Here is a 26804-nt window from a genome sequence, read left to right as displayed (position 1 = left end):
GGAGGTCTTCCACGTGGTTCGTTCTTCAAATCAAAATTTCCATCACGAAAGCGTTAAACCAAAATCGCACTGCGCGTTCATTAGCAGTCCCCTCTCCAAACGCAACATTGATATTGCGAGTTGTTTCTGCAGCGTTAGTTCCGGGTCGGGTCGGAAAAATCACACGACTTTTCGAAGTCTTCTTTCTTTTTCTCCACCTTATCCCACTATGTGGGGTCGGCACAGCTAATTTTTCTCTTCCATTCTCTTCTATCAGCCGTCATCTCAACACTCACTCCTCTCTCTCTCATATCATCATTCACACACTCCATCCATGTCTTCTTCGGTCGACCTCTTCCCCCTCTACCTTGCACTACCATTTCCATACATCTCCAATCTCATCTCCATACACGACTTTTCGAAGTATCCATCTTTATTGTCTAAGCTGAATAAAAAAAAACATCTGTGAGTCGATAATCGAATGTTGCACATTTTTTAAAAGAAGAACCTCGTGGGCACCATTTGAAAAAAGTTTCACTCAAAAATCTCAAACCATGACGATTCTATGTCAATTCGAAGTACCTATTACAATAAAACGGCAATTTCATACTTTAACCTCTATTAATAATGTTAATTATAACAATTTATAATTAACATTTATGATTATTACTCGTAATATTTGAGTATTTTGACAGTCATTTGTGTTTTTAAAACAATAAAATAAACATTAAAAACCTTCTGAACATCAAAACAGTGTCTACTAAATATTAATTACGGTTAGAATAATAGTTTCATGGTACTAATAACAAATAAATAATAACATAGAATAATGTAAACTATAAATCATGTTAATTATTGTCAATAGTGTGACTGTTTGTGCCCATACATGTGTACTAAGAGAATACTTTTCGATCGTACTTTTTATTATTTCGATTTTAATTAATTTAAATTATGTTAATTTTTCGTTTCGACGAGACGAGGGGATATCCTTAAATAGCCTGTGTAGTTTTTTTTGTGTGTGTAGTTTTGAAGTCGCCGGAAAATACGCGATGTCGCTCAGTCTACAATCTAAACACTTCAGCCGTGCAAGATTTCTTTCTAGAACATTGTTCTAAATTGAAACATAAGTAGATCGTTTTACAGATACATTGTACAATTTTTGTTATGAGTAATAATAATATATGCAAAATAACTATCATTATTATGTTGTGGTATTTTTATGACCATTACGTAGGTTGTTAGTTTATTCTTTGAATCTTAAAATAGATATATATTTTTTGGTATCAATCGTTGCTTTCATGGCGATTAAGTCTGTGACTTACCAGAGACGGCACTTTGAACAAAAAATTCGAAGTGTATTAAATTGGAAAGGCATCAGTGTACCCTCGCCTTATTCACACACTTTATAAGGTGTTAACCTGTTTATTTTATTGCTTAGATGGGTGGACGAACTCACAGCCCACCTGGTGTTAAGTGGTTACCGGAGCCCATAGACATCTAAAGTAAAAGCGCCACCCACCTTGAGATATAAGTTCTAAGGTCTAAGTATAATTACAACGGATGCCCCACCCTTCAAACTGAAACGCCTTACTACTTCACGGCAGAAATAGGCAGGGCATTGATACCTACCCGTGCGGACTCACAAGAGGTCCTACCACCAGTAATTACGCAAATTATAATTTTGCGAGCTCGATTTTTATTACACGGTGTTATTCCTTCACCGTGGAAGTCAATCGTGAACGTTTGTTAGGTACGCATTTCATTAGAAAAATTGGTACCTGCCTGCGAGATTCGAACACCGTTGCACCGCTCGATACGAATGCACCGGACGTCTTATCTTTTAGGCCCCGACGACTACAAAACCCCTTTTTGTGTATAAAAAGTACAAGACATTCTGTCTGCCCCGAGGATAAATTTGCCGAAGGACTGAAACTGCAATAACCACCACCACCATCGTACAACGGTCCAACAAATAAATTGCCGATTGGTCAAATTTTCCTAAAAAAATATGGCAATTAGATTTTGTACCTTTTTTTAATACCTATGATGGGTAAACTACCTCACGGTATACCGGTTACCTCACGTTACGTTAGTACGCGAACGAGCTGCGTTCCTACTCGGTCTACTCTACCCCATGATCTGCAAGAAATAAATTGTCCCTTCGTAACAAGAGGACACTACAAAACTTACATACGTTCCGTCATGACCTATACAAGTGTAGTGTTCGCTCACGCAGCCCGCATATACATAAATTATCTCCGGGTCAACCAATCCCGTTTCTGCAGGATAACCGTTGGAGCACCGTGGTGCGAGGGAAATGTCGACTTTACGACAATCTAAATTTAGAACCGAAACGTATCTTGAGGTAGCGTCAGAACGCTACTTCGACAAAGCGGAACGTCACAATAGCCTTATGTGGCCGTGGCTTATTACTTATCCGTTCCGGCGACGGGGAAACGCAAAACCGCTGTTGCCCGATACCTGTCTTGTCGGATCCCCTGAATTCAATCTCGGTGCTTTTAGGCCTTTCTAGCAAGAAGAGTTCGGCGAGCGAACTGACCCATTGACGCATCCCACTGAATTTCTCGCCGGATTTTCTCAATGGGTCGTGATTCCGATCCAATGATAGATTCAGCGAAGCACTGCTTTTACTAGGGCAGTATTAGCGAATTCCCACAAATGGCCGAAATAGCCCCTTACTCTTCCAGTAAATAGGTAGGGAAAAAATAAGATACTTGGTGATGATTAAAGCATTGTTAAGTCTGTAAATAACCAAACTCTTATTTTTACCTTACCGTTTACGTGGACACGGACGAATGAACGACTGTGTCTGTGTGAAACGAAAATTTGTAAACTATTCTAAACTTCCGAAATAATAGGGCGACAATAGAAATTGCGATATTAAATCGTCAAAGTAGTTTTAATTATATGTCTACCCACGGCTCGCGAATACCGAAGACAATATTTAACTTTGATTTTAAAATTTTCGCCACAAAAATGGTAGTGTTCTGAAACTATTTTAATTAAGCGGTTGCATCAGTTATCAGTATTCTTCACTGTAGCCAAGTCGAGGGCGTACCGAAGGATTTAAATAATCTTTGTATTTATATCTGCCGAGTTGCAAATGTTGAATTCCTTTCTTTGTTGTTTCTTCTCAATAAATCTGGCTTATGAATATCTGTGGGATGGTTTTCGTATAGTATTAGAAGAGAAGGGGATGTTATTTATCGACAAAATAACCGCGATTTTTTTTATTTTTTTTTTATTGCTTTGATGGGTGGACAAGCTCACATAACCATCTGGTGTTAAATGGTTACTGGAGCCCATAGACATTTACAGCGTAAATGCGCCATCCACCTTGAGATATAAGTTCTAAAGTCTCAAGTATATTTACAACGGCTGCCCGAACCTTCAAGCCGAAACGCATTACTGCTTCACGGCAGCAATAGGAAGGGTGGTAGTGGTACCTACCCGCGCGGACAGAATCCGATCGCATCCAACCAAATTCTAAATTTAAATACAGGGTTCTCCGAAAGAGAGATCAAGATCTCCTGACGCGACCTCGGTCACGTCGACCATCTCGAAACGGAGTAACGAAACGGAACCGCCTCCTGAGGTCGTTACAGCTCCCGAGCTGCCCGAGGAGCCCGAAGCAGGGCCCTCGACGCGAAACGAACCGCCCACGGTGAACTTACGTGATTATGTCTGGCAGTACGATTGACACCATAGAGTTTTTTTTTTTTTGTTTGTTCCTTTAGCCTGAGCTTCTTTGCGTTTTGTTCTTGCACCGACCATATCATGTTTTCGTGCTTTCCGTATTGAATGTAAAGGAATTCAGCATTTGAGTCATTAAGTCGTGCTGTAGGCGTTTACACGTTCGTGTCGATTAATTTCATTATGAACTTTAGTGTTTACCATGTATGATTGTATGCACATGCCTTGATTTAAATTAAAAAGTTAAAGTATGATTAGGTTAGACCTAAAAACATTTTCGACTGTGTCAATCAATTAGCTTCTTGCATCGACGAGAAAAATGATGATTTACACCGAAACAAACAGAGACAAATGCAAAATTCCGTGTTCGTTATAAATATTCATTATTATTGTTATCTGCGTTTCGTCTGAGCGTGAAGGTGTAAGTCGGTCATAAAACAATATATCATTAGCCTTTTAAATCGTGCCTAGTATGTACTATGAATTTATTATATACTCCTTAATATTATGTATTTAATGTGCACCGAATGCTTAATTAGTCTTTTGAAAGATAACCTCTTTATTGAATTAATCTGCTTATATAAAAAAAACCCTTGATGTTATAATCAGAAACTAAAAAAAAAAAAAAAACATTCGAACAGAATTTCAAAATTTTGACGTTATTCAAATTGAATCGTTAATTTTGTAGAAGAGGTTTTATTCAATGAGAAAACGAAAATTTCAGGAAGAGAAAGAGGAGACCCTTGACATGCTGGAGCAAGGTCAAGCGGAGAACAAGCGGAGGAAACGTAATGCGATACTGAAAGTGCTGCTACAAGCCGCCACATTGACTTTCTTGGCTGAATGGGGAGACAGGTCGCAGCTAGCCACGGTTGTGCTGGCGACAAGAGAAGACGCTGTTGGCGTTGTAGTCGGGGGGTCGCTCGGACACGCGCTGTGCACGGGCTTGGCTGTGATAGGAGGAAGAATGGTGGCGCAGAAGATATCTGTGAGGACTGGTGAGTAATCAGACAGGTTTTTTTTTAATTATTATTATTATTTTTTTGGTGTTAAGTGGTTACGTAAATGCGCCACCCATCTTGAGATATAAGTTCTAAGGTCTCAAGTACAGTTACAACGGCTGCCCCGCCCTTCAAACCGAAACGCATAACTGCTTCACGGCAGAAATAGGCGGGGTGGTGGTACCTACCCGTGCGGACTCAAGAGGTCCTACCATTATGTTCAGGGTCAGAGGAGCTTACAGGATAGCTTATTTATTAGAATTAACGAGGATGTGTGATCGCCTACCTAGATGTCTTATGAGTAAGTGGAGCGCAAGTCACGGGTTGATGACATCGTTGTAGCTGATGCAGATACTAAGAGAGGTACTCACTATTCCAATGAAACTGGAATTCCGCGTCATGTCTCAATACTTCGTGTCTAGGTGCAAAATTACCTTAATCAAGTGTGGCTTTAATAAAATTGTTTACGTATTCTAACGAATTGCATATGTTTCCTTGCTTATTCTCATAATCCGTGCTCTTCAATAAAACTCATTGAAGTAAAAATCAACCTTATTCGTTTCTATTATTAAAGCATATTTCTAAAATTTTCATTCAATTCAATTCGGCTATGGAATGAGCTCCCCTACACGGTGCTTTCCGAGCGCTATGACATGTCCTTCTTCAAACGAGGCTTGCGGAGAGTATTAAGCGGTAGGCAGCGGCTTGGCTCTGCTCCTGGCATTGCTGAAGTCCATGGGCGACGGTAACCACTCACCATCAGCTGGGCCGTACGATCGTCGGCCAACAAGGGCAATAATAAAAAAATCATTCATTCGTTTGTAATAGTCATAAATGGTAGTTTTTTTTTACCCTGTGTTGCCTGTTAACTAATAAAGTTTTCCTCTTTTACAGTTACAATAATTGGTGGTATTGTGTTCCTGTTCTTTGCAGTGAGTGCTCTTTTCGTTGGTCCCGGCGAATAATAAAACATTGTGTGTAAAAAAACACATGTGCGTGACAATATATACGTTTTAATAATAATAATAATATTATAATAGGTATTTATACCTTTGCTAATCTCATTCGTTTTTGTGCACAGTACAACAGTGTGTTTATTTCGAATACGGCAACATCGGTTAATGTCAGATTTTTGACAGCGACATGTGTTTGATAGGTTTTACAAAAAAAAAAAAAAAATACAGCCTTCGAACGTTTGAAAAAAGATGTGTGATATAGACATATATGGGAATGTTGGTAATGTAGATTTTAGACTAAAGCGAATCGAGAGTGCTGTCAGTGAAACTGTTGATCTGACGGATTGCAGTAATGAGACGACGGATATCTAACTGGAAACTCGTCATTTTGCGGAGCTGATGAGCTTTATTAAGTGGGGAAGAGTGGGGCTTAGTCAGTCAGCTACTTTAAGCTTTATCTTCAGTGTTCCGATTAGATTACATCTATTAGATTATGTGTACGAAATGTATGGCTTATGAAAAGAAAGAAATCATTTAAAATTGTACACGTCTTACTCAAGGGCGGATCCAGCTTTGGCGCCAGGAGGGGGTCACATAGTCGTGGGCAAGTTAAGAACTTATAATTTAATTTTGTTAACAATAGATAATAAATAGATCATGATGTTCTTCACTTAGTCCAAGTTAGTTCAAGTCCTGGAACTAGCTCAGGGGGGGGGTCATGACCCCCATGACCCCTCCCCCCTGGATCCGCCGTTGGTCTTACTAAAACCACTATTCAGAGTTTAATCTTGCGTTTTTAATTGTCATTGTATTATTAAAAAAATAAAATAGAGGGTAGTTAATAAAATATTTAAATAGCGACGAATAATATACAGTAATGAATTGGAAACGTCAGAAATGATATAGAATGGCAATAAAAAATGCAAGATTAAATCGTAAATGCAGTTTTCATTGTGCCTCCAACTACACAACAAAAATACTATGATGTGGAAATGAATAATATCAAAAATCTTCAAAACCGTCGACTTTGCTGGGTTGGGCAATGCGTTTCGTCGGATGGCCACCCTCATTACGTATGATTACCCTCATGTGACGTCACTAGTGGCTATTCAGCTTTCCGTGATTTCACTGCATCACGATTCACATATTAATTTAGCTAAAAAGCCTTTAGAACTACTCATAAATTGCTTTGTTATAAGTGTGTACGTTTCTCATCTATATCTTTGTTATTCGAATTTAATCATTACGGTGCCGTTGACATTGTTAATGTACAAGTAAAAACGAAGATAGTCGTAGAACAAAACTCCATTAACATATATTAGAAAGAAAAAACGAAAACCGGTTTCGTGGTGATTAAGTTTAATTAAAAGAGCATACCGTCTTGAAAACTGGACGAATTCGGCAAAAGGACAAATTCGATATGCAAAACTTTTATCTTTCGTGTCGGTACAATTTAGATAATACGTTTCGATAAAGGCGCCTGAAGTGTGTCGCCTCTTTAGGAACAAGATGTAGGTACTCTTGTAAACGATTGTGAAAAGATAATAATTTAAGTACGTTGTTCACGTGCGTATCGTCGTGACGTCACCGCAGGCGTGCGAACGAGACAGCGCTCTACAATTCCGAACGGGAGCCGATCATGGCCGAACGCCCTTTTGTCGTATAACGAAGCGTGTCACTTTTTCACTGTAATAATCAGAATTGATCAAATAAGCAAATCGCGGAAAGTGTCCCAAATTATTTTGAAGCTATCCTATCTATACGTGTTACCAGCTTGTTTAGAAGTGAAATTCAATAACGCTAAATTTGCCTCCCATCTATTTTAATGTATTGGACCGATGATCGATCCTATTCTTGACATGGGCACGTACGGTACCTCGTGACAAACAGACAGGATAGTAGTACCTAATCGTGCGAGCACTTATGCTTAAGTACAGAATCCGGCGATAAATATTTCACATCGACATTTGGAAAGAGACAATTGGCTAATTGTAGCTTCGTAGAGCGCTGTCTTTGTCGCACGAAACACTAACAAACAGTTCGGTGTCTATTAGGGTCGCACACTGCCTTACTTGAAGAACGACTGACAAACGTCAAATAGGTATTGTGCGAAAGAGATGCATAAATTAGCAGTTTGTCTCTTTCCAAAAGCCGATGAGTAACATTTATCGCCGGGTACAGTAATGATTGATCATACTATTGTTGGCTCGTCTTTTGTAAATCTGTTGTAAAATCAACGATTTATTGCTGAAAGAATTATTTTACGGTGGAAAATAACATGTAAAACGACTTTAAAATACAATTTGGCGATAGCGAGTTTTGAGTGTTGCTATATTCGTCGGTCTTCGTCAGATCTGCCCAATTTTTCGGGACTTTATTTCCCTACACATATCTATGTAAAGTCTCTGGTAAATAAACTGTGTTGAGTATGAGATCATGTTAAAATATATAATGCTTATATCTGTGATGTTTTTATCAATAGTTTTAATACTAAAATAATATGTATACGTATTTTTTTTTATTATTATTTGTATAACTGTTTGTTGTATATACGAACTATTCTGCTTACTCTGGGCTACCTTCGCCAAGAATGACGCTACCTGTAGGCATTATCGAGAAGAAAATACTTTTTCAGACATAAACTCTTTACGCCTATACGTAATTTTATTCTGGCGGTAAGCGAACACTACGCGAGTGTTACACGTTAAATTGATAACAACATTTAATTAAGAAAAGATAAATATATCGCACCTTTAAAATCGAAATGGCTTAATCAATAATTTTAAGAAAATGAGTTTTATACTTTGAGCGACTTATAAATATGTATTTTCTATCAGATTATAAAATTGAATTTTAATTTTAGTCTAGAAAAGACAAACTACACTTTTCGCCCCCTTCTAAATCAAGCGCATACTTTAAGCTTTAAGGTGTGAATTTTAAGGGTTAAAGTATTAAAATCAAAATTGGAAAAGACTACAATTCTTCAATTACATTTTTGGCGTTTACCAAAAAACAAGAATTTTGGATTAAAGCACTTTAATTCTAAAGGTGATATATATAAATAAATATATGTATAGTATAGTCTTAGTACGTTCATTTCTTTAACCCGCAATGAATGATAAAGTCAGTGGTCAACCGCGCGTTTCTTTGTGACCGTTATATGTCGCGCATCAGCTGATTTTGCTGATACATTATAATTAATGCAAGTAATTTTATCTTACTCATACCAGATCATTTAAAAATCATTACGATCGGAAATAACTTTTTATGTTAAGTAACGCGATCATATAATTATGGATTCTTAAACCCTTTGACTGCCCTGCGGTGCTGTACTGAAGTAATGATGTCGATTTCTGTTACTAGAGGCCCTATTATATTTGCCTATTTTTGCCTTATTTTATTGTTTAATGTATGTTTTAGTCTTTTAGGTCTATTATATATAGATTTATTCTAAGTACCTTTGGATTCGTCTTTCTCAGATTCTACTAGATATTCCGGCGTCTTTTTTTTTCTCCTACCTATGCTGATAGCCTTTAGAGGCTACTTCAGCTTCGCCCTAACGTATAGGTGAGCTCGCAGGGGCTCAAACCTGATGACGTTGCTAACACCGGCCCTAGCAAGCTGAAGTGCTTCGCAGAATCTACCACCGGATCGGAAACGCGACCCACTGAGAAGATCCGGCCAGAAACTCAGTGGGCTGTGTTTGTGGGTTAATTTACTCGTCGAGTCCTTCGTCGCAAGCGGCGTCTTAGTAAGAAGAGCGAAGAAAGAAATCGACATAATTCCTTTAGTGCGTCACGTAGGACACCAGTTACGTACATGGCAGTCGAAGGGTAAAGACGTAAATGAGAATTAAAAAAAAAAGAGATTGAAGTGTTTTTTTTTTCTGGAAATATACGCAGGACTGCGTGTAATTATTGTAGTAATCGAGTGACTCGACAAGGAGTATCGAATGTGTGCGTTTTTAACGTTCTCGATAGCGTAAAAGTTAACTCAAATTCGTATGCAGTTGGAACAGCGCCCCTAGCCGCAAACGTAGGCAAACGTTCCAACTCCACTGAGTTAACTTTTACGCTATCGAGAACGTTAAAAAACTCGCACTAAGCACACTGATGTATTTTTAAATGATAACCAAATCCGTGTTTGACGAATCGAGAAAAATTTGTCTCTCACGAATGCGAGGCGACTGTACAGTTTTGAATTTGACCTTTTAAAACAGCTCCTAATTCATATATCGCACACACAGTGCCATAACGTCACTTATGCAAATTATATAATTTTTGAGGTGAAGAATTTGAAAATTCAACATCTTATTACAGTTATAAATAGTTCTTCTTGACTAAAGAATTTTTATTTTTATTGCATAGGTTGGGGGAAGAGAATCAGTAGAAACAAACACGTCACTAATCTATATATATAAAAGAAAGTCGTGTTAGTTACACTGTTTATAACTCAGGAACGGCTGAACTGATTTGGCTGAAAATTGGTGAGGAGGTAGCGTAAAACCAGGAGAAGGACATAGGATACTTTTTATAACGTTCCCGTGGGACGCGACATAAAACGTGGTATAACAAAACGCAACTGATATGGAATAACAAAACGCAACTGACAGCTAAACGTAATATATTCTATGGTTTAATTATAGTAGAATTTTGAAGTGACTTTTTGGCGGGAACGCGAGCAGTGAAGTTGTGTGATTTGTTTTATTTTGTCTATTTAGTGTTTCTTCAGGTTTAAATGTGTAATAACGGTGGTTTATTAACCGTTTAATATCTGTGAAAGTCCACAAATGTGGGAAAATGAAACAAAGCTGCTGAACGTAACTTCTCGGGTTCCTCCAAAAAGTCCACTGAAAAAATCTCAGTAAATGACCACCATTTTACTGCGATTATATTTCATCCCATATCATTTCATTTCATTAAATTTCATCCCAGTTGATTAATGTCTCAAATTAATCATCTTCATTTCATTTCACTCCATATTATCATTTTTCATAAAATTAAGAATATAAAGTAAAATAAGACATGACTTAAGGTCTAAGTTACCAGGTCATAAAATCTCTTAAAAAAAAAAAGAATTTTGAAGTTGACCGGTTGATGTGTTTGAAACAAACCGTGTGGCGGAACAAAGTTCGCCGGGTCCACTAGTAACTATTAAAAATGGATTTTCATTTTAACAAGAATCGTATAAGTGTATAATTGTATAGCTCTGTATGTGCGATATGTCAAAATATTTTATGTTACATAGATGCTGTTAGTTCTAATTTTATGCTAAATATTATTTGATTTTTAGATATAAGCCTTGTGTAGTGGACCTCAAGGATAGATTTAATTTGCTATTTTTGTACCAATAGTGGAGTTTTAATATGTTTGTTGGTTCATGTCGAATACTTTTGACTTTGATTAGTTGAATTGTCCGGTGTTATTGTCACAACACGAATAAATGGGAAACCCGGAAGGTTCTAATTTTTCAAAAGTACCGCGTTGATTTACGAAAACCCGACTGTAGTTCGCGTTGAGTGACGTCAGATGTGGTCAATATTTGCGGCCAGCCAACCACAGATCATACACAACGATAAGTCTCGTGACGTCATACGTTTGTTTTTTATTTAGTTCGTTGTGGATTAAAGTTCGAATTATTAGAATATTTATATCAGTGATATATCAATTAATGTTCCACAAAAAGTGATTGAATCATTGTTTTAATTTCGATGCCTCCAATGAACACTACTCTAACTAAAAATTTCGAAATTTTCGTTTTTCTTGCAAATCGCTTAACTATGTTAAAAGTATTACAATTAATCATTATTGATGGAGTTCGAAGCAAGAGTAAATCAGCTAGTTACACAAAAAAAACATAAATATATCTGCAATAATAAATATTTTATCAACTTTTTTCGTTTAAACGCTCCTCCTGTAAATCTACGAATTTGGAGTTAGCGTAGTGTTCATTGGAGGCATCGATTTAATAAAGCCTATATTACTTTAAGTTAACATTTTATTCAAAATTACATGATCTATAATTTTTCCACGGAACCCTAGAACTACATTTCTAAAATAAAAGTAGCCTAAGTTATTCTTTATACAATCTGCTAGTTAATACCTATCTGTCGAATTTGTTTTAGCCGTTTCCCGGGATTTGTAGGAACAAACAGACAGAAATATTATAAGTACGTACCGTATTTACTTTAGATGCATTTGTTGAAGAGCTGTTCTTTTGATATTACAATTAGTAAACATTTCAATTTTATTTCTTTGTAATACAGATCGTTATTGTCTGATTGCCTATTTTATTAGCGAAAAGATTAGAAAAGTTTTAATATATTAAAATAAGCAATAACATTTTTTGTTTATGTTATCTTCAAATGACGAGTGATTTAAACTAGATTGCATTGTGCCTAATACCAGTGAAATTTTATTTAGAATCATTATTATTGAAAGAAACAAAAAAAACACTTATTATTGTGACGTCATCTTTGAACCATTTGGTGATTTTTTTTTGTTTATTGCCCATGTAATCAGACGAGCATACGGCCTGATGGTGAATGGTTACCATCGCTAATAAACATTAGCAATGCCAGTGCCAACCAAGCCACTGCCTACATCTGATTGCATTCCGTAAGCCTCGTTTGAAGGTGTTAAGCAGTTACCATACATAGCCCAGTTTTAGGCAGCGGCTTGGCTCTGCCCCTGGCATTGCTGACGTCCATGAGCGACGGTGACCACTTACCATCAGGTGGGCCGTATGCTCGTCTGCCTACAAAGGCAATAAAAAAAAATAAATAAAATAATATCACAGTGTGAATACATCTTAAGATCATCTAATTTTTCGTGCTGGAATTGAGGATTGCTTCGCGACAAGAATAGGATGGTGAAACATTCCACTGTGATCATGCATTGTCATTGTCAAGATAAAATTTATTATCATGACAATGACATGGCGATAACTTTACGTTACCGAACGATGTACAGTTTTTAAATGTATTGTTTTTTTTTTAACTTAAGTACAATAATATCATGTATCACAATGACAGATAAGTTTAGTATGCTTTTGCGAAATGTTGTTGTTATAAAAATGTAAAAAGTATTATTTTTTATTAAGTGATGAATAAAATTGTCTAAATTTAATCGGTTTGTTTAAATTATTATTTCTAACGACTGAATGTGTTGGTCCATTAATAGGAAAGACAGTTTTGAAATTTGTTGGTCATAAGTGATGTTCACGAGTGCTCACGCTCGTCAGTGCGCACGGCTAACGGAACTCATATACGTATCATCGTTTTACCCCCGCATCCCAATCTCAATTACGTTGGAGTAATGTTCAATGACCGCAGGACCGGTCTTTGTGGCGAGGCTTGAGGGAAGCCTATGTCCAGCCGTGGACGTCTGTGGGCTGATAAGAAGAAGAAGAAGAATGTTCCTTTCTTCCGTCAAGCCAGACTTTATGTCTCGATACACATATAAAATAAGGCCATCGCGGAAGGCTGGCAGTTGTGATTGACATTATTTTGTACAAGCATAAAAGCATAGTTTATGATATGAAATTCATATTGCATAAAAAAAAATATTTATTTATTTATTGCTTAGATGTGTGGACGAGTTCACAGTCCCCCTGGTGTGAAGTGGTTACTGGAGCATGGGCCGTTGTAACTATACTTTTTTTTTTTTATCCTACCTAAGCTGATAGCCTTGAGAGGCTATGTCAGCGTAACCCTAACTTTAGTAGGTGAGCTCACGGGGCTCAACCTGACGATGTTGCTAACACGAACCCTAGCAAGAGCCGTGCTTCGCAGAATCTACCACCGGATCGGAAACGCGACCCACTGAGAAGTTCCGGCGAGAAACTCAGTGGGCTGTGTCTGAGAGTTAATTTACTCGTCGAGCCCTTCGTCGCAAGCGACGGGTTCGACGAGAACGGTGACCGGTGCTTGAAGTACCTAAAAGCACCGTTAGTGGATCGGGAGGATCCGAGATGACGTGTTTTGGGCGACGTCGACTGCTTTCCATTCTGTCCGCAGGATCGGGAATGTAGTTACCGGCGGCCACGATGAGAGGGTTCTCGTGTCGTGCCGCTTTATCGAAGTGGCGCATGGACGCCGACTGAAGATACTTACTGATGGACTCTAAGTCCAGGTCGTCATGAAGGTCGACGTTCCTGACGAACCACGGGGCTCCGACGGCTATCCTGCAAAAACGGGATTGAATGATTTGGAATGATTTTAAGTGTATGCGGGCCGCGTGAGCGAACACTACACTTGCATAGGTCATGACGGGGCGTATGCAAGTTTTGTAGAGTGTCACCTTATTTCTAAGGGACATTTTACTTAGCCTACATATCATCGGGTAGAGACGTCCTAGAATGAAGGCGGCACGGTCGCTTACCGTCTTGATGTGAGGGCGGAATGTCATCCTACTGTCGAGGGTGACGCCTAAATATTTGACCTTCGGGGCCCACGGTATGGGCTGGTCGAACATCGTGATTGGGCGAATGGCGGGGGCGGGGGTGTTGACGCGCCTAGTCGGGAGGGGGATGCTCAGCGTGGTGTTCGGAGGGCGACCCCTTTTGAAGAGCACCGCTGTGCTCTTCGTGGGGTTGATGTCGATGCGCCACTTCCGTAACCACTGTCCCATGGTGGTGGCTGCGGTCTGAAGTCGTCGATGAAGCAACGCCTTCTTCCTACACGAGTAGTAGATGGCGGTGTCATCGGCGAAGAGCGCCAGATGGGTCTCCGGAGACCGGGGTATATCATTGATATACAAACTAAATAGTAACGGGGAGAGGGCGGAGCCTTGCGGGACTCCGGCTGTAACGTGACGGGGCCGGGAACGCGTTCCCTCGACTCGATATCGGAACGGTAACTATACTTGAGAGACCTTAAAACTTATATCTCAAGGTGGGCGGCGCATTTATGCCGTAGATGTCCCAATGGGACGTCCCAATGCCGCCCCGCCCTTCAAACCGAAACGCATTACTGCTTCACGGCAGAAATAGGCGGGGTGGTGGTACCTAGCCGCGCGGACTCACAAGAGGTTCTACCACCAGTAGATATTTACCATTTATATAATATAATATTTTAATAGTTACCCTTTGAATGCCATGTAGATCACACCGGTTCCCTACGTGGCGCACTGAAGTAATGATGTCGATTTCTAATACTAAAGTGCCTAAATATCTAATAGACTCTGAGAAATCCGAAGATACTGCGAATGAATATCGCACATACGGTGCTATAATGTCACTTATGTCCTGTTAAAACTGAACAGAGTTTGAGATAATCCATTTATTCATACTAGAGGTCCCGCAGTAGTCGAAATTCGACTATAATTAATTGGAATTGTAAGTTTTTACACTATTATGATTGTCTTTTATACTTCTATAATCACAAATTTCGCCAAGACTACACTAAAGAAAAATATTAATAAAGACAAACAATATTTAATCTATTCTCAATTTGACCACAGACGTCAAGAACAAAAGTTAGACAATAAATAGTATGCATGCGTGTGTGCGTCAAATACATGGTATGTAGTGTGTATAATGTTTTCTTTATTGATTTAATGTACCTATCTTTTATGCATTGTTTTAAAAAAATATTAGCATTGTGCACTTCTTCTCTATATTCTGTATAAGTGTGGAAAATTTCATACTCCTCCGTCCACGCAATTTTCGTAAAAAGGGATACAAAGATTTTGCTTCACGTATTAATTATATAGATTTAATTGTGGAATGTTTGCTTTTAATAATATAAAGTGTAAAGTTGTAGTTTAAATATTATCATTTCATTTCTTTAGTCGAGTAAAACTTTAAAATTGTATTAAGATGTTGAATTTTCCAAAGCTTCTCCTGAAAAATTACATATTTTGCATACGTGATGTTATAGCACCGTATGTGCGATATATTTGTAAGAGACCCAAAAGACTAAAACATTAACAAGAGAAGGCAAAGAAGAAGACAAGAAAAAATAAGTTTAGGCCAGCCTTTCCCAAAGTGGGCGATAACGCCCCTTGTGGGCACTGCAGCCCTTGAGGGGGGCGGTAACAACCCAGAAAAAAAAAGGGAGCGTTGTGAAGAAGCTTGGGAGGCGATTTGTAATTTCATCCAAAAGGACTCTTAGGTACCGACTAACTCTCACTATAGTGGTTTTTAGGTATGTGAAAAAATGGGGGCGATAAAAAAAATAATTTATTTTCAAAGTGGGCAGTAGACAAAAGAGGTTTGGGAACCCCTGGTTTAGGCGGAGATTTAACTTCTATCGCGTATGAAGTGTACAAGGACCATTCCAATTTGAAGTTCAATTTGAATGGTTGAAGTCGTGTATATAAAATTTTATGCCTTTATTATCCAAAAATAAGGTTGCGAGATGTTAATAAAAATACATTGCTACATTTTTGTAAACATTTTATTAAAAACTGATTAATTTAATTTAAAATAAAAGTTTCTTGTTCTTAAGATATCTAATACAGATGTTTGAGTAAACCAATTTAATTGTTGCATTTTCATATTAAGTCACATTGTAATTATCTTGTGGATAACTTTTATCTAAATGAAAAGTTAGCACTAAGTCAATTTAAATCAAAATATTGATATAATCCTTTTGATAAAAGGCTTATTGCCATATATTTAATAGCGTATTTAAAAAAAAACACTTTTAATCGATTATTAAAAGGTTTATTCGATATTCAAATGATTTTTTAAGATTTAAACGCAAATGAACAACAAAATAACTAACTTTTATAGTTAACAAAATGCTCAACGCCATTTAGTTTATTATTTTAATTAGGTACCTTGGATTCTTTAATAAATACAAGTAGGTATGTTATGAGTAGGTAAGTTCTAATGACTACAGAACTTAAACCCATACAGCATTTGGCAGCGGATCGTGTGTATGTACGTATTTAATTAGCATACAACTGAATATTAATTATATCGAGGGGTGACGGGTTATTTGGTTTTTTATTGGCGACATTTTTTCATATTTACAGCAGAGTCATTTCCTAAAGTTTAAAATTTGAAAAAAATATAATAAAAAAATAAAAATCTTCATCTATTTGAATGGAGTAAACTTAATTGAAGTTCAATTAGAAACATCGAACTGTTGATGCTATTACCAAATAAAACCTTTCGTTACAATGATAAATGTCGCGTAATTCGCGAAATGTCGCTTGAACCAAATGGTTTTTCACGCCTCGATCTAATCACAATTTAGATTTAGAACTACAATAATATTTCTCGTCTTTATTTAGGTACTTCCAAAGATAATTTTTGTAAGGATCTTTATTAAATGTACGTATTATATGAGCTGTGGTTTGATGAATAAGTCACGTGCTTGGTATGTACCTACCCAAAATAAGCACCTCTTCAATAAGTACTTACTTACTCGATAAAAACAACAAAATAATCTTGGTGATAAAAATACTTTGATCTTAAAATTATCATGGGTAGTCGACCGGCTATTGTGATTGAAGTCACGTATTGATAAAAAAATGATAAGTAGTTCTTTTATTCTTTGTTTATAGCGTTATCCTAATTGTTTTACAGCAGTCATAAATGCGAGTATAATTTGGATTTAATAAATAAATATATTGTAAATTTGTAAATTAAAAGAATTCGTTCCAATATTTAAAAAAAAAAACAAAATTTTTTTGCATTCTGCAAATGTATTGGTTAGAATAAAATTTAGTTTTCTGTGATATTCGTAGTTCCAATGTAATTCAGACATGCAGAAACAATAAGAGATCAAATATTAAAAAAAAAAAAAACAAAAACAAAAAGAAAATCGTATGACATTCCAAATTTTCCCATAAAATCCTCTTGACTTTCTAGTTAATTCGTTTCTTCTTTCGTGATGAGAAATCAAATGTTACTTTCGCAAGCAACAATCGCCGTAAGATCATCTCAACATAATGATCTTGAACATAAAGACGAGAAATAACAAATCTGAGACTGCAAAACCATTCTGGCTTACTGGCTGGAGTTCAAGATTTGTGAAATACGGTCTCACGTGTCACGTGACATCCCTATGTGAGTTTCGCACGATTGAACCGTTTTGTGTTCAATTATTAAGTTCCGTCTACACCAGGGGTCGGCAACCTGCGATAATACGACTCTTTAGTTCCATACGCAAATATTATTTATCTTACAAAAAAAAAAAAAATTTTTTTAAATCGACTCACTAGGATTGGCCACCCTTTCTATCTCTCAGCCCATTGTTGTAAAAAGTAAATGTTTGTTTTCATTTTTTACTTTAATAATAGGTGATTATCTAATAATACCATATGTATTATCTAATTTTATTAAATGTATTGATTTTTTGTAAAAAACACTACTTATATAAAAATAAATATTTTTCATATTAACAATTAGATTAGTTTTTTTTATAAAAAAAATTATTTATGCAAGCACTATTTAATGTTGCCAAGAAAACATTTTGTGACTCTTTAAAAACTTTGATATATTGAAAATTTAAATTTTTGGCTTATCCGACTCAAAAGGTTGCCGACCCCTGGTCTACACGGAGATGTTCAATATTGAATCGCATACTGTTAGGACGAGAGGCTGCGTGTAAAGGCCCCAAGCTGATCATATTTTAAGTGAGGTACACAGAAATGTAATCATCGCACGCGTCGAGGACTGCTTGACGCAAATCTTGCTGTTGCGAGTCCAATGCCGCAGTGTGACCCGGCAGGAAGAGGCACATGCGCGACGCGTCCCCCCACGAGTAGTTCTCAGTGCCTAGAGTGCATAACCCATTATAGTCGGTATTCGAGGGAATTTGCAACTAACAATCCACCCATTGATAAGGAGATATCCCGTGGACACTCAAATGTGAGCCTTGGGACGTGTCGCCAAAGCTTCATTTGCATTTTAATAGCACACACATTAAAATCAAAGCAGTTTTCTTTTTCTAGTAGTCTCCTCTGTGCCCACACTTGTAAATTATCATGACTTAACAAAATACCATTTAAATTAGAACTCTAGGTTTTTTGATGTGGAGCTCTTTAGGCGCGTTGAGAGTAAAAGGGGAATGCCCATTTCAGGCCCAAAGCGGACAATAGATTAGAGAAAAAATACTTAGTGCATTAATTTTGTCATAAATAAATACGCGTTTATTTTCTTCCAAATGAGCGCCACTACAGTTTACAATAAGTAGTTTAAAAAAAGTAACCCTATTGAAAAAACAAGGATTTTGATTTTTGCGGGAAAAATATTGCCAGCTTCAAAACCTTTTACGTATGAAGTAAATATTTTAAGTATATAAATAAAACACATAAATAAATCATTTTAAGTATTATCATTAATCAATCGATTTTATGCGCATAAAATAACATCGAAGACATACCCATTGGACTTTAACTTGTAACTATACTTGAGACCTTAGAACTTATATCTCAAGGTGGGTGGCGCATTTACATTGTAGATGTCTGTGGGCTCGAGTAACTACTTAACAACACCAGGGTGGCTGTGAGCTCGTCCACCCATCTAAGCAATAAATAAAAACTTTACTAGTATTGTTATTTAAATATGGACAACTAAAACAAAAACATAAAAAATAATGTGTACTCGTAAAAAAAAGATTAAAGATATAAATAAATTATCGGTTATTTTAAAAAAAATCGATATATGAATTTCATGTAATTATTTTTCTTTATACTGACAACACTGAATTAAATCTGACTGACTGACACTTCGCTTGCTGCTTGTGGTGTTGTGCTTGCGTTCAAAATGGATGTGTTTTGATTTTTCTTCGATTTATTTTACTTTTATCAATAATGTTTCATACTACGACTAAAAAACATTGTGTGAATTGTCGTTTTACCCTGACCGAGATTTAAAACCGTGTATATGCTCTCCTTTGCTATTTTTAGATTATTTACTAATTGTGTATGAAGATGAAGAAAATATAGATATTTAAAGAAGTACATATGAGTGTGTTTTTTATACCCTATTGGATAAAAATACATTAGGAACATCTTAAACATTAAGAAAAGAAAAGTTCTTGAAGTATCTCACAATCCGACACTTATTTATATAGAAAATTAACCTCAAAACGAGTTTTTATTTTTATTATATTTTTAATAATAGTGGCGTCAATTTCAATATATTTTTTAGATATCCAATACATTTAAGAATTTGAATCAGTCCATTTTTATAGAAATATTTGATGTCCATCTTGGGCCTAGCACATTATGGAGAGTGGGCATTCCCCTATAACACCCGACAGATTCGTTACGGTTAGAGAGAAAAGATACAATTTAGGGACGAGCGAGAGTGAGAAAATAGACAGAGCGTCTCGCGAACCACTCGACCGAGGAGAGAAGGAAACGACAAAGCGAGCTAGTTCGCTTCTCTTATAGGTACAAGCATTTGCTATTACAAGAGAAATTTGGTTTATGGAGAAGAAATAAAGAAAACCACAACACTACACACCGCAAAAGAAGTTTGACTTCTTTCACGTGCGCCAAGTTTCATGCGCACCATTTTTTTTCCAGCCTCACACTTGCTGCTAACACTAACCCTAGATAGAGCTCTTCGCTGAATGTACCATCGGATTAGAATCGTGACCCACTCAGTGACTTGTGTCTGTAAGTCAAGTAAGATGCACGGTAACCGGTTCTTGGAATGCCTAAAAATGCCAAGAGTGCACCGGGAAGATCCGTAATGAACTTTATGTGTTCATTTTTGTGAGCCCATAAACATGCACAACGTAAATGCCGCCACCCACCTTGAGAGATGAGTTCTAGGTCTCAATTTTACAGTACAACGACTGCCCCACCCTCAAAATCGGAGCGTGTTACTGTTTCGCGCCAGAAATAGGCAGGGTGAGACGGAGACGCTTTTATACTGGTGGTAGGACCTCTTCCGCACGGGTAGGCACTACCACCTACCGCTATTACTACTGATATTTCTACCCTGAAGCAGCAATGCGTTTCGGCTTGAAGGATGGGGTAGTCGTAACTATACCGAGATATTAGAACATATCTCAAGGGCGCATTTACGTTGTAGATGTCTATGGGCTTCAGTGACCACTTAAGACCAGGTGGGCTGTGAGCTCGTCCTCCCATCTAAGCAATAAAAAAAAGCGCCAACCAAAGACGGCCGTATCTGTCATGGAATTCAGGGAATATCGCAGTCTGAATCAGGCCAACGACATATCCAATGCTAGTCCCAAATAGCAACATCTCTCTCCTTATGCTGATGTACCAAGCAAGCACACAAGCTCGGTACATATTCTCTTTGTTTACCCCAATTTAACTTTGAACCTTATTAGCTTAGCAATAAAGAAGAAACAGCGAGCAATTCAAATTTAACTACTAACATTCCCACCACCAAGTCGTAGTCAATGATTCTCCCTTACCTCTACTGTCCATTGTCAAGTTGCTGTGAAAGTGGATTGACGTGTTATTAATCGTTTTCAAACATGCCAATGGCGCTGTCTTGACATTGGCAATGTTTTTCACGAGCAGACCTCTATAGCCGCATCTGCTATGGACACTTCAATTATTTAGTTTGTTTGTGGGTAGCCAATAAAATTTTACGGACAAATGATCGGGCTTGAGTGTAAGTAGTTGATGTACCAGCAGCATCTTGCCTCTCAGTATTCCAGTTTGATGAGTGGGACTTAAAGAGACTGTCTCACAGTTGACCTTTCTATTGTTGTTTATGCTGACAGTGGTGGTAACATCAGATGAGTTCATATTGAGCTACGCAACCTGTTTGATCTGTAGATTAAACTTACCGTAGTATCTGAGAGGCCACTGGTGTGGGGTGTGACTGCGAGAGAGGAGACAGGAGGGTGTCGAGCCTGGAGTCAAGACGCGGGCTGGCCACCACGGACATGACCCCAGTTTGTGCCACACTACATCATCATAACTGCGAAGGAGCATAGATGAAGAGATGATGGAACACCCTCTTTCCACAGTTGTCGTAAACAGCAAATAAGGGATCCATCAGAGAATGAGCAATTGTTTTCTCTGGGTATCATACCAGCACACTACGATCGCTAACTGTCATTTAGTGGTGCTAGATCATATTTTGAGCTTTATTATCTTTTTGAAGTGAAACTTCTTTATCGGCGTTGGAAAAAAATTTACCGTCACATTTTTCGGTTACGCGTCACATTTTTCCGTTACGCGCCATCTTTTTTGTATTCATGTCTATGATAATAAAATCCTTTTGTTTAAACTTTATCTAATTTAACTTTTTTGTATTCATGTCTATGATAATAAAATCCTTTTGTTTAAACTTTATCTAATTTAACTTTATTTAACCAATTTCTAGAAAGTTGCATGTAGATCATTTTTCGAAAAATAAGGCCATAAACAAGTTTCACTTCTTACGTGTGTACACTAGTACACGCACACATTTTTTTTTATTATTTTTAAATCTAACTATTTTGTGTTTGTATTGAAAATAATAAAATGCAAATAATGAAACCAAAACTACCAAGACAGAAATAAAAAAAACTATAAGAAGAAACAGAAAACGACCCTACTAACGGTATGTTGCAATGTACTATTACAGATATGACCCAAGGAGGATTGACTTCAGGCAAGCGACCGGTCCTAAATATGGTGCCAAGTCCCTATGCAGCACAATAAAAAGATATATAAGAGCATATTTACTGGTGGTAGGATCTCTTGTGAGTCCGTAGGGGTAGGTACCACAACCCTGCCTATTTCTGCCGTGAAGCAGTAATGCGTTTCGGTTTGAAGGGTGGGGCAGCCGTTGTAACTATACTGAGATCTTAGAACTTATATCTCAAGTTGGGTGGCGCATTTACGTTGTCTATGGGCTACAGTAACCACTTAATACCAGGTGGGCTGTGAGCTCGTTAACCCATCTAAACAATTAAAAAAAAAAAACATACTAGGTAAAAAAAATCCACTTACCCAACCCGTGGCCCCCACATGCAACTAGGGCACAGTTCGGTATTTTCCTTCTCTTTCTTAACAGTACATATTGTGCGAGTACTCGACAAAATCTTTTCAACCAATGTCGTTTGCTTTGAGGGCTTTTGTGGTGGGTTCTTCCGATCTGTGTGTTTAACATTCATAATGTAATTAAATTTTTTTTTAATGGATAAAAGCCTTCTGACGTGATTAGTTGAAGCTATAGAGAGCATATTGGTGGGAGGTACTAATATGCTATCCACCACAGATATGTATACTAAGTGTAGTAAAAAAAAACATAAAAAATACTTCTATATACAGTCGTCGTGGCCTAAAGGATAAGACGTCCGGTGCATTCGTGTTCGAATCCCGCAGGCGGGTACCAATTTTTCTAAAGAAATACGTACTCAACAAATGTTAACGATTGACTTCCACGGTGAAGGAATAACATCGTGTAATAAAAATCAAACCCGCAAAATTATAATTTGCGTAGTTACTGGTGGTAGGACCTCTTGTGAGCCCGTGCGGGTAAGTACCACCGCCCCGCCTATTTCTGCCGCAAAGCAGTAATGCGTTTCGGTTTGAAGGGTGGGGCAGCCGTTGTAACTACACTAAGACCTTAGAACTTATATCTCAAGGTGGGTGGCGCATTTACGTTGTAGATGTCTATGGGTTCCAGTAACCACTTAACACCAGGTGGGCTGTGAGTTCGTCCATCCATCTAAGCAAAAAAAAAAAATAAAAAAACTTCTATACTTTTTTTAACAATTATTTTAAATTAAATATTTCTGTTCAAATATGCAATTTATTCCTGTCTTTCTTTCTTACTCTTTTAAAAATATAATATACAATCAGCATTATTAGAAATGGAATGTACAATTCATAATTCTGCAGAAATAAGCGGTTTAACGGTCATTACAGTTGTAAACTTCACTTAATACATACGTAGTATATTAACCAGCCACTCCCTCCTGCACGGCATGTGGAAGGACGAAGGGCAGTTAGGACACTCACGTAGCTTCTCCTTCTTCCCGCAAACCAGGCACCATGATATATGAATCGTTATTTGAGGTTTTGTTGGAGATGTATGCTGTGAATATATATTGACGAACTTTAACATGCAGCTTTGTTTGTGTCAGACAGCAGTGGTTACTGACTGATTCCAAATTGTAAGGATCTGAGAATCTATGCTCTATCTATGTAAAAGAATAGATTTTAAGAAAGCTATTATCACTATAAAATATTATTTAAAAATGCAACTTCTTTACATCATTTGGGACCGAATTAAACAATATGCTAACTATAAATTTTATAACTAATAACCACACGACAGCATAGAATTTTTTTGGTTATTCGATTCAATTTGTTTGAGACTCAAATAGCATACTACTAATACATACAAGGTTTTTCTTCATTTCAGAATTATCATAATAAGTAATAAAATGAATTGTAATATATACTTACAGTACTTTCAATAACTTCTTTACTTTCTGATTTACGTACGTAATTGTACCTCCAGCACTGATGTAAGTAGTTCTCGATCTCTTTCTCCGTAGCTACATTTTTCAGTACCGTCTCAAATTTATCCTCTGTACTAGCATCAATGTTCAACAAATAATCTAACGTGTCTCTATCAGTACGATTGTTACTTTGCAAAATGTAAAAATATTCATCAAAAATCATTTCTTTTCCTCTCCGCACAAATTCCTTAAAAGCGTTCTCGCATTTTCCTTGCTTTAGTGGTACATGTGTGATGTCATATGTTGTGTTCAAATCCGGTTCTTTTAGTTTGTGAGGTCTGACTCCGAGGGGCAATGTATGGTCTTCCTTTGGCTTTCTCTGGAATATACAATAATAATAATTCATAAAAAAACATTGCAAAAATGATAGTTTGTAGATGGTCCAGTAGTTTATCGTCCGAGCTTTCAGGTTCAAAACTTAGCATTTCTATTTTCTAAGTTGCCAGATAGTCAGTGTTGATGAAATGACAATTCATGGAGTAAGGCAGTGAAGGAAAAGCAGCCAAGATTAGGTGTAGAGATGTCGAAAGTTTTATGGCATGCAGGACTAATGACATAGACAAGACGGAGGGTCAGATATGAATGAGAATGATGGGCGATCGAAAAAGGCGAGGTCTATTTCAAGCAGTAGATATTAAAGGGCTGTAGATAATGATTATGATAAGCATAGCATTAAGTATTCCAAAACTGCTCACACAAGCTAGCTTCTTCATTATGATATGTAATTTTTAATAATGTTATTAAATCTGACTTAAATTGCTTAAGCATTGTAATGTTAATACATATTGATGTGTTACAATGGGTTTATTATAATAGTATTATGGTTTACTTCTAAACAGCCTTGCCAATATTTTAATTGGATAGTTCAGAATAATACAGGGTAATCATTTTATTAACATTTACAACTATACAATTCCTAAGGTAAGCTTTAATTGGCTAGCAGAAAATCTGTTACATTTAATTTTTACCTTTCTAGGGGGCTTCTCAGGAGATATCTTCTTTGGTGTTTTATCAGCAGGTCCATAGAAAGGTCTTGAACGCTCAGCGAGAAACATACATGTGTATGGTAACCATAGTCTTTGCTTAGTTGTACAAGTCTCCACATAGTAACAGAGTTCCCAATTCACGGTAATATTACCATCTTCATTTCCGAAGATTCCTAACGCTGTAAATTATGTATTTAATTCTAAATTATATGACGAATAAAAAAATGTTTTTTTCCTAATAAATATGATATAAGTAGTACAGACGTAAGAAGATACATTTTTCTTGTGCTTAACAATAAGATAGTATTTACGTAAATTGAAAACATAATATAGATTTAAACAGTAAAAACTGCTATTGTTTTAATAGTTTACTACTGAATGTGGCAGATGGCGCTAGTTGTCGCATATATTATTAATTTTACAAATAGACAATTTTTTTATTTATTTAATTTTGCGCTTTGAGTATCCGAATGCAATTTTGTATTCTGAAATAATTTGTTACCTACATAATTGTTGTTCAGACAATTTTGTAACAAATTATCATATTAGCTACAAAATTGTAAGAACTGAACATTGTAACTTATTTGTAAAATTGTACTTTGCGAGCGTCGATATATTACCACTTTGCGAGCAATAAAAAAGTAAAAAATAATTTTACCTTTATCGTCATAAAATAATCCTTTATGATCTTTGATAACTTTCACTCTGGTGTAAACTTTTCTGCACATTCTTGCTAGAGCAACATCGCCAAGTTTCCAATGATAAATTCCAATTTCTGTGGTCATTTTGTATAGTAGATGCCAGTGCAAATTATTCTTAATCTAAAATATAAATATATTCACTACCTACTTATGTGGTAAATATGGTTAGTAACTGTTTACTTTGAAAGTGCAATTAAATTTGATAACTGAATGCGATTATTCGGGATATATTTAATTGAATATGTACTAATAATAAAAGCGTTTATAATTGAACGAATGATATAAATTACATGTACATATTAAATTACTAGATGTTCCTAAATTTGATTGAAAGATTGCTTACCACCGCCATCTGTTGCCAAGTAGAAATACTAAACTAATTGTCTTAATTTTTTTATTTTACACATTATTTATTTCAATTATTACTTCTACTTTATGGGTACTGCTATTATTATTATTTTACTTACTATATTCGTTTTCAATAAAAAAGGCTTTGTTGTTTGACGTTTCACAAAATGAAAAACCATAATGTAATAACTATCCAGTAGATGGCGTATTTTAACTCAAGGGAATTTTGCGATCAATAGTGGTTGGCAGTTTGTATGATTCAACGTATATGTCGGCGTTAAGCCGGGGTTTTCACACATAAGTTCTTTTACAATGAAAATACAATACAATTCTATAAAACTTTAACATTACTTGTTTACAATAAAAAGCCACGTCTTAGTTATTCAGTGGTTCTTACACAATTATTAGCCATTTTGTGATGGTTATAGTAACTACATCTTCTTTTATACAAACGAATGTAATTACTGCGAAACAATTCACAAAATATAGCTTAATATTCACAATACATATTTTAGTGATTTTTAAATGACTGACATTAATTTATTTTACATAAATTACTTTTAACTAATATAAACTACCATTGTTATTATCCAGCCTAATAATAGATGGCGCTAACATCATTTGCAGAACAATTACAATACTTAATTAATTAATTACTCTTAATTATAATATTAATTATTATTAATATTGATGCTTTATTATTTTTTATT

At 36.4% G+C, this 26804-nt stretch overlaps 2 protein-coding genes across 8 annotated transcripts in view; one reads left to right on the top strand and one right to left on the bottom strand.

Moving 5' to 3' along the window:
• LOC101736363 (putative divalent cation/proton antiporter TMEM165) overlaps positions 1-12777 on the top strand; it is a 54389-nt gene extending 41612 nt beyond the window's left edge. For both annotated transcript variants that reach the window (XM_038018137.2, XM_038018136.2), the window contains 2 exons: positions 4418-4691; positions 5589-12777. In XM_038018137.2, coding sequence (XP_037874065.1) covers positions 4418-4691; positions 5589-5659 — 345 coding nt within the window. In that variant the 3' untranslated portion in view covers positions 5660-12777. The remainder of the gene's footprint in view (positions 1-4417; positions 4692-5588) is intronic.
• A 3254-nt stretch (positions 12778-16031) lies between these two features.
• On the bottom strand, positions 16032-25972 carry LOC101741614 (uncharacterized). Of its 6 annotated transcripts, none has more exons than XR_009975792.1 (8): positions 25704-25972; positions 25028-25224; positions 24004-24378; positions 23485-23629; positions 22540-22684; positions 21387-21520; positions 21006-21133; positions 18358-18382 (listed from the first exon to the last, which is right to left on the bottom strand). XR_009975792.1 is itself a non-coding variant. In XM_062674329.1 (7 exons), exons 1-7 carry the CDS (start codon positions 25828-25830, stop codon positions 21105-21107), a joined length of 1152 nt encoding a protein of 383 aa, XP_062530313.1. In that variant the 5' UTR covers positions 25831-25972; the 3' UTR covers positions 16032-21104. The 6 variants fall into 6 exon arrangements, 4 of the variants coding, with proteins under 4 accessions (XP_062530313.1, XP_021207415.1, XP_062530314.1 ...); XR_009975793.1 differs by having other exon boundaries at positions 21006-21130; positions 25704-25971; XM_062674329.1 differs by having other exon boundaries at positions 16032-21133.
• Between the last annotated feature and the right edge of the window lie 832 nt (positions 25973-26804).

This window comes from Bombyx mori, chromosome 20 (assembly GCF_030269925.1).
Source record: "Bombyx mori chromosome 20, ASM3026992v2".
Lineage (NCBI taxonomy): Eukaryota > Metazoa > Arthropoda > Insecta > Lepidoptera > Bombycidae > Bombyx > Bombyx mori.
The sequence above is the reverse complement of the archived record's forward strand: the minus strand, read 5'-3'. Positions and strand labels throughout refer to the sequence as shown.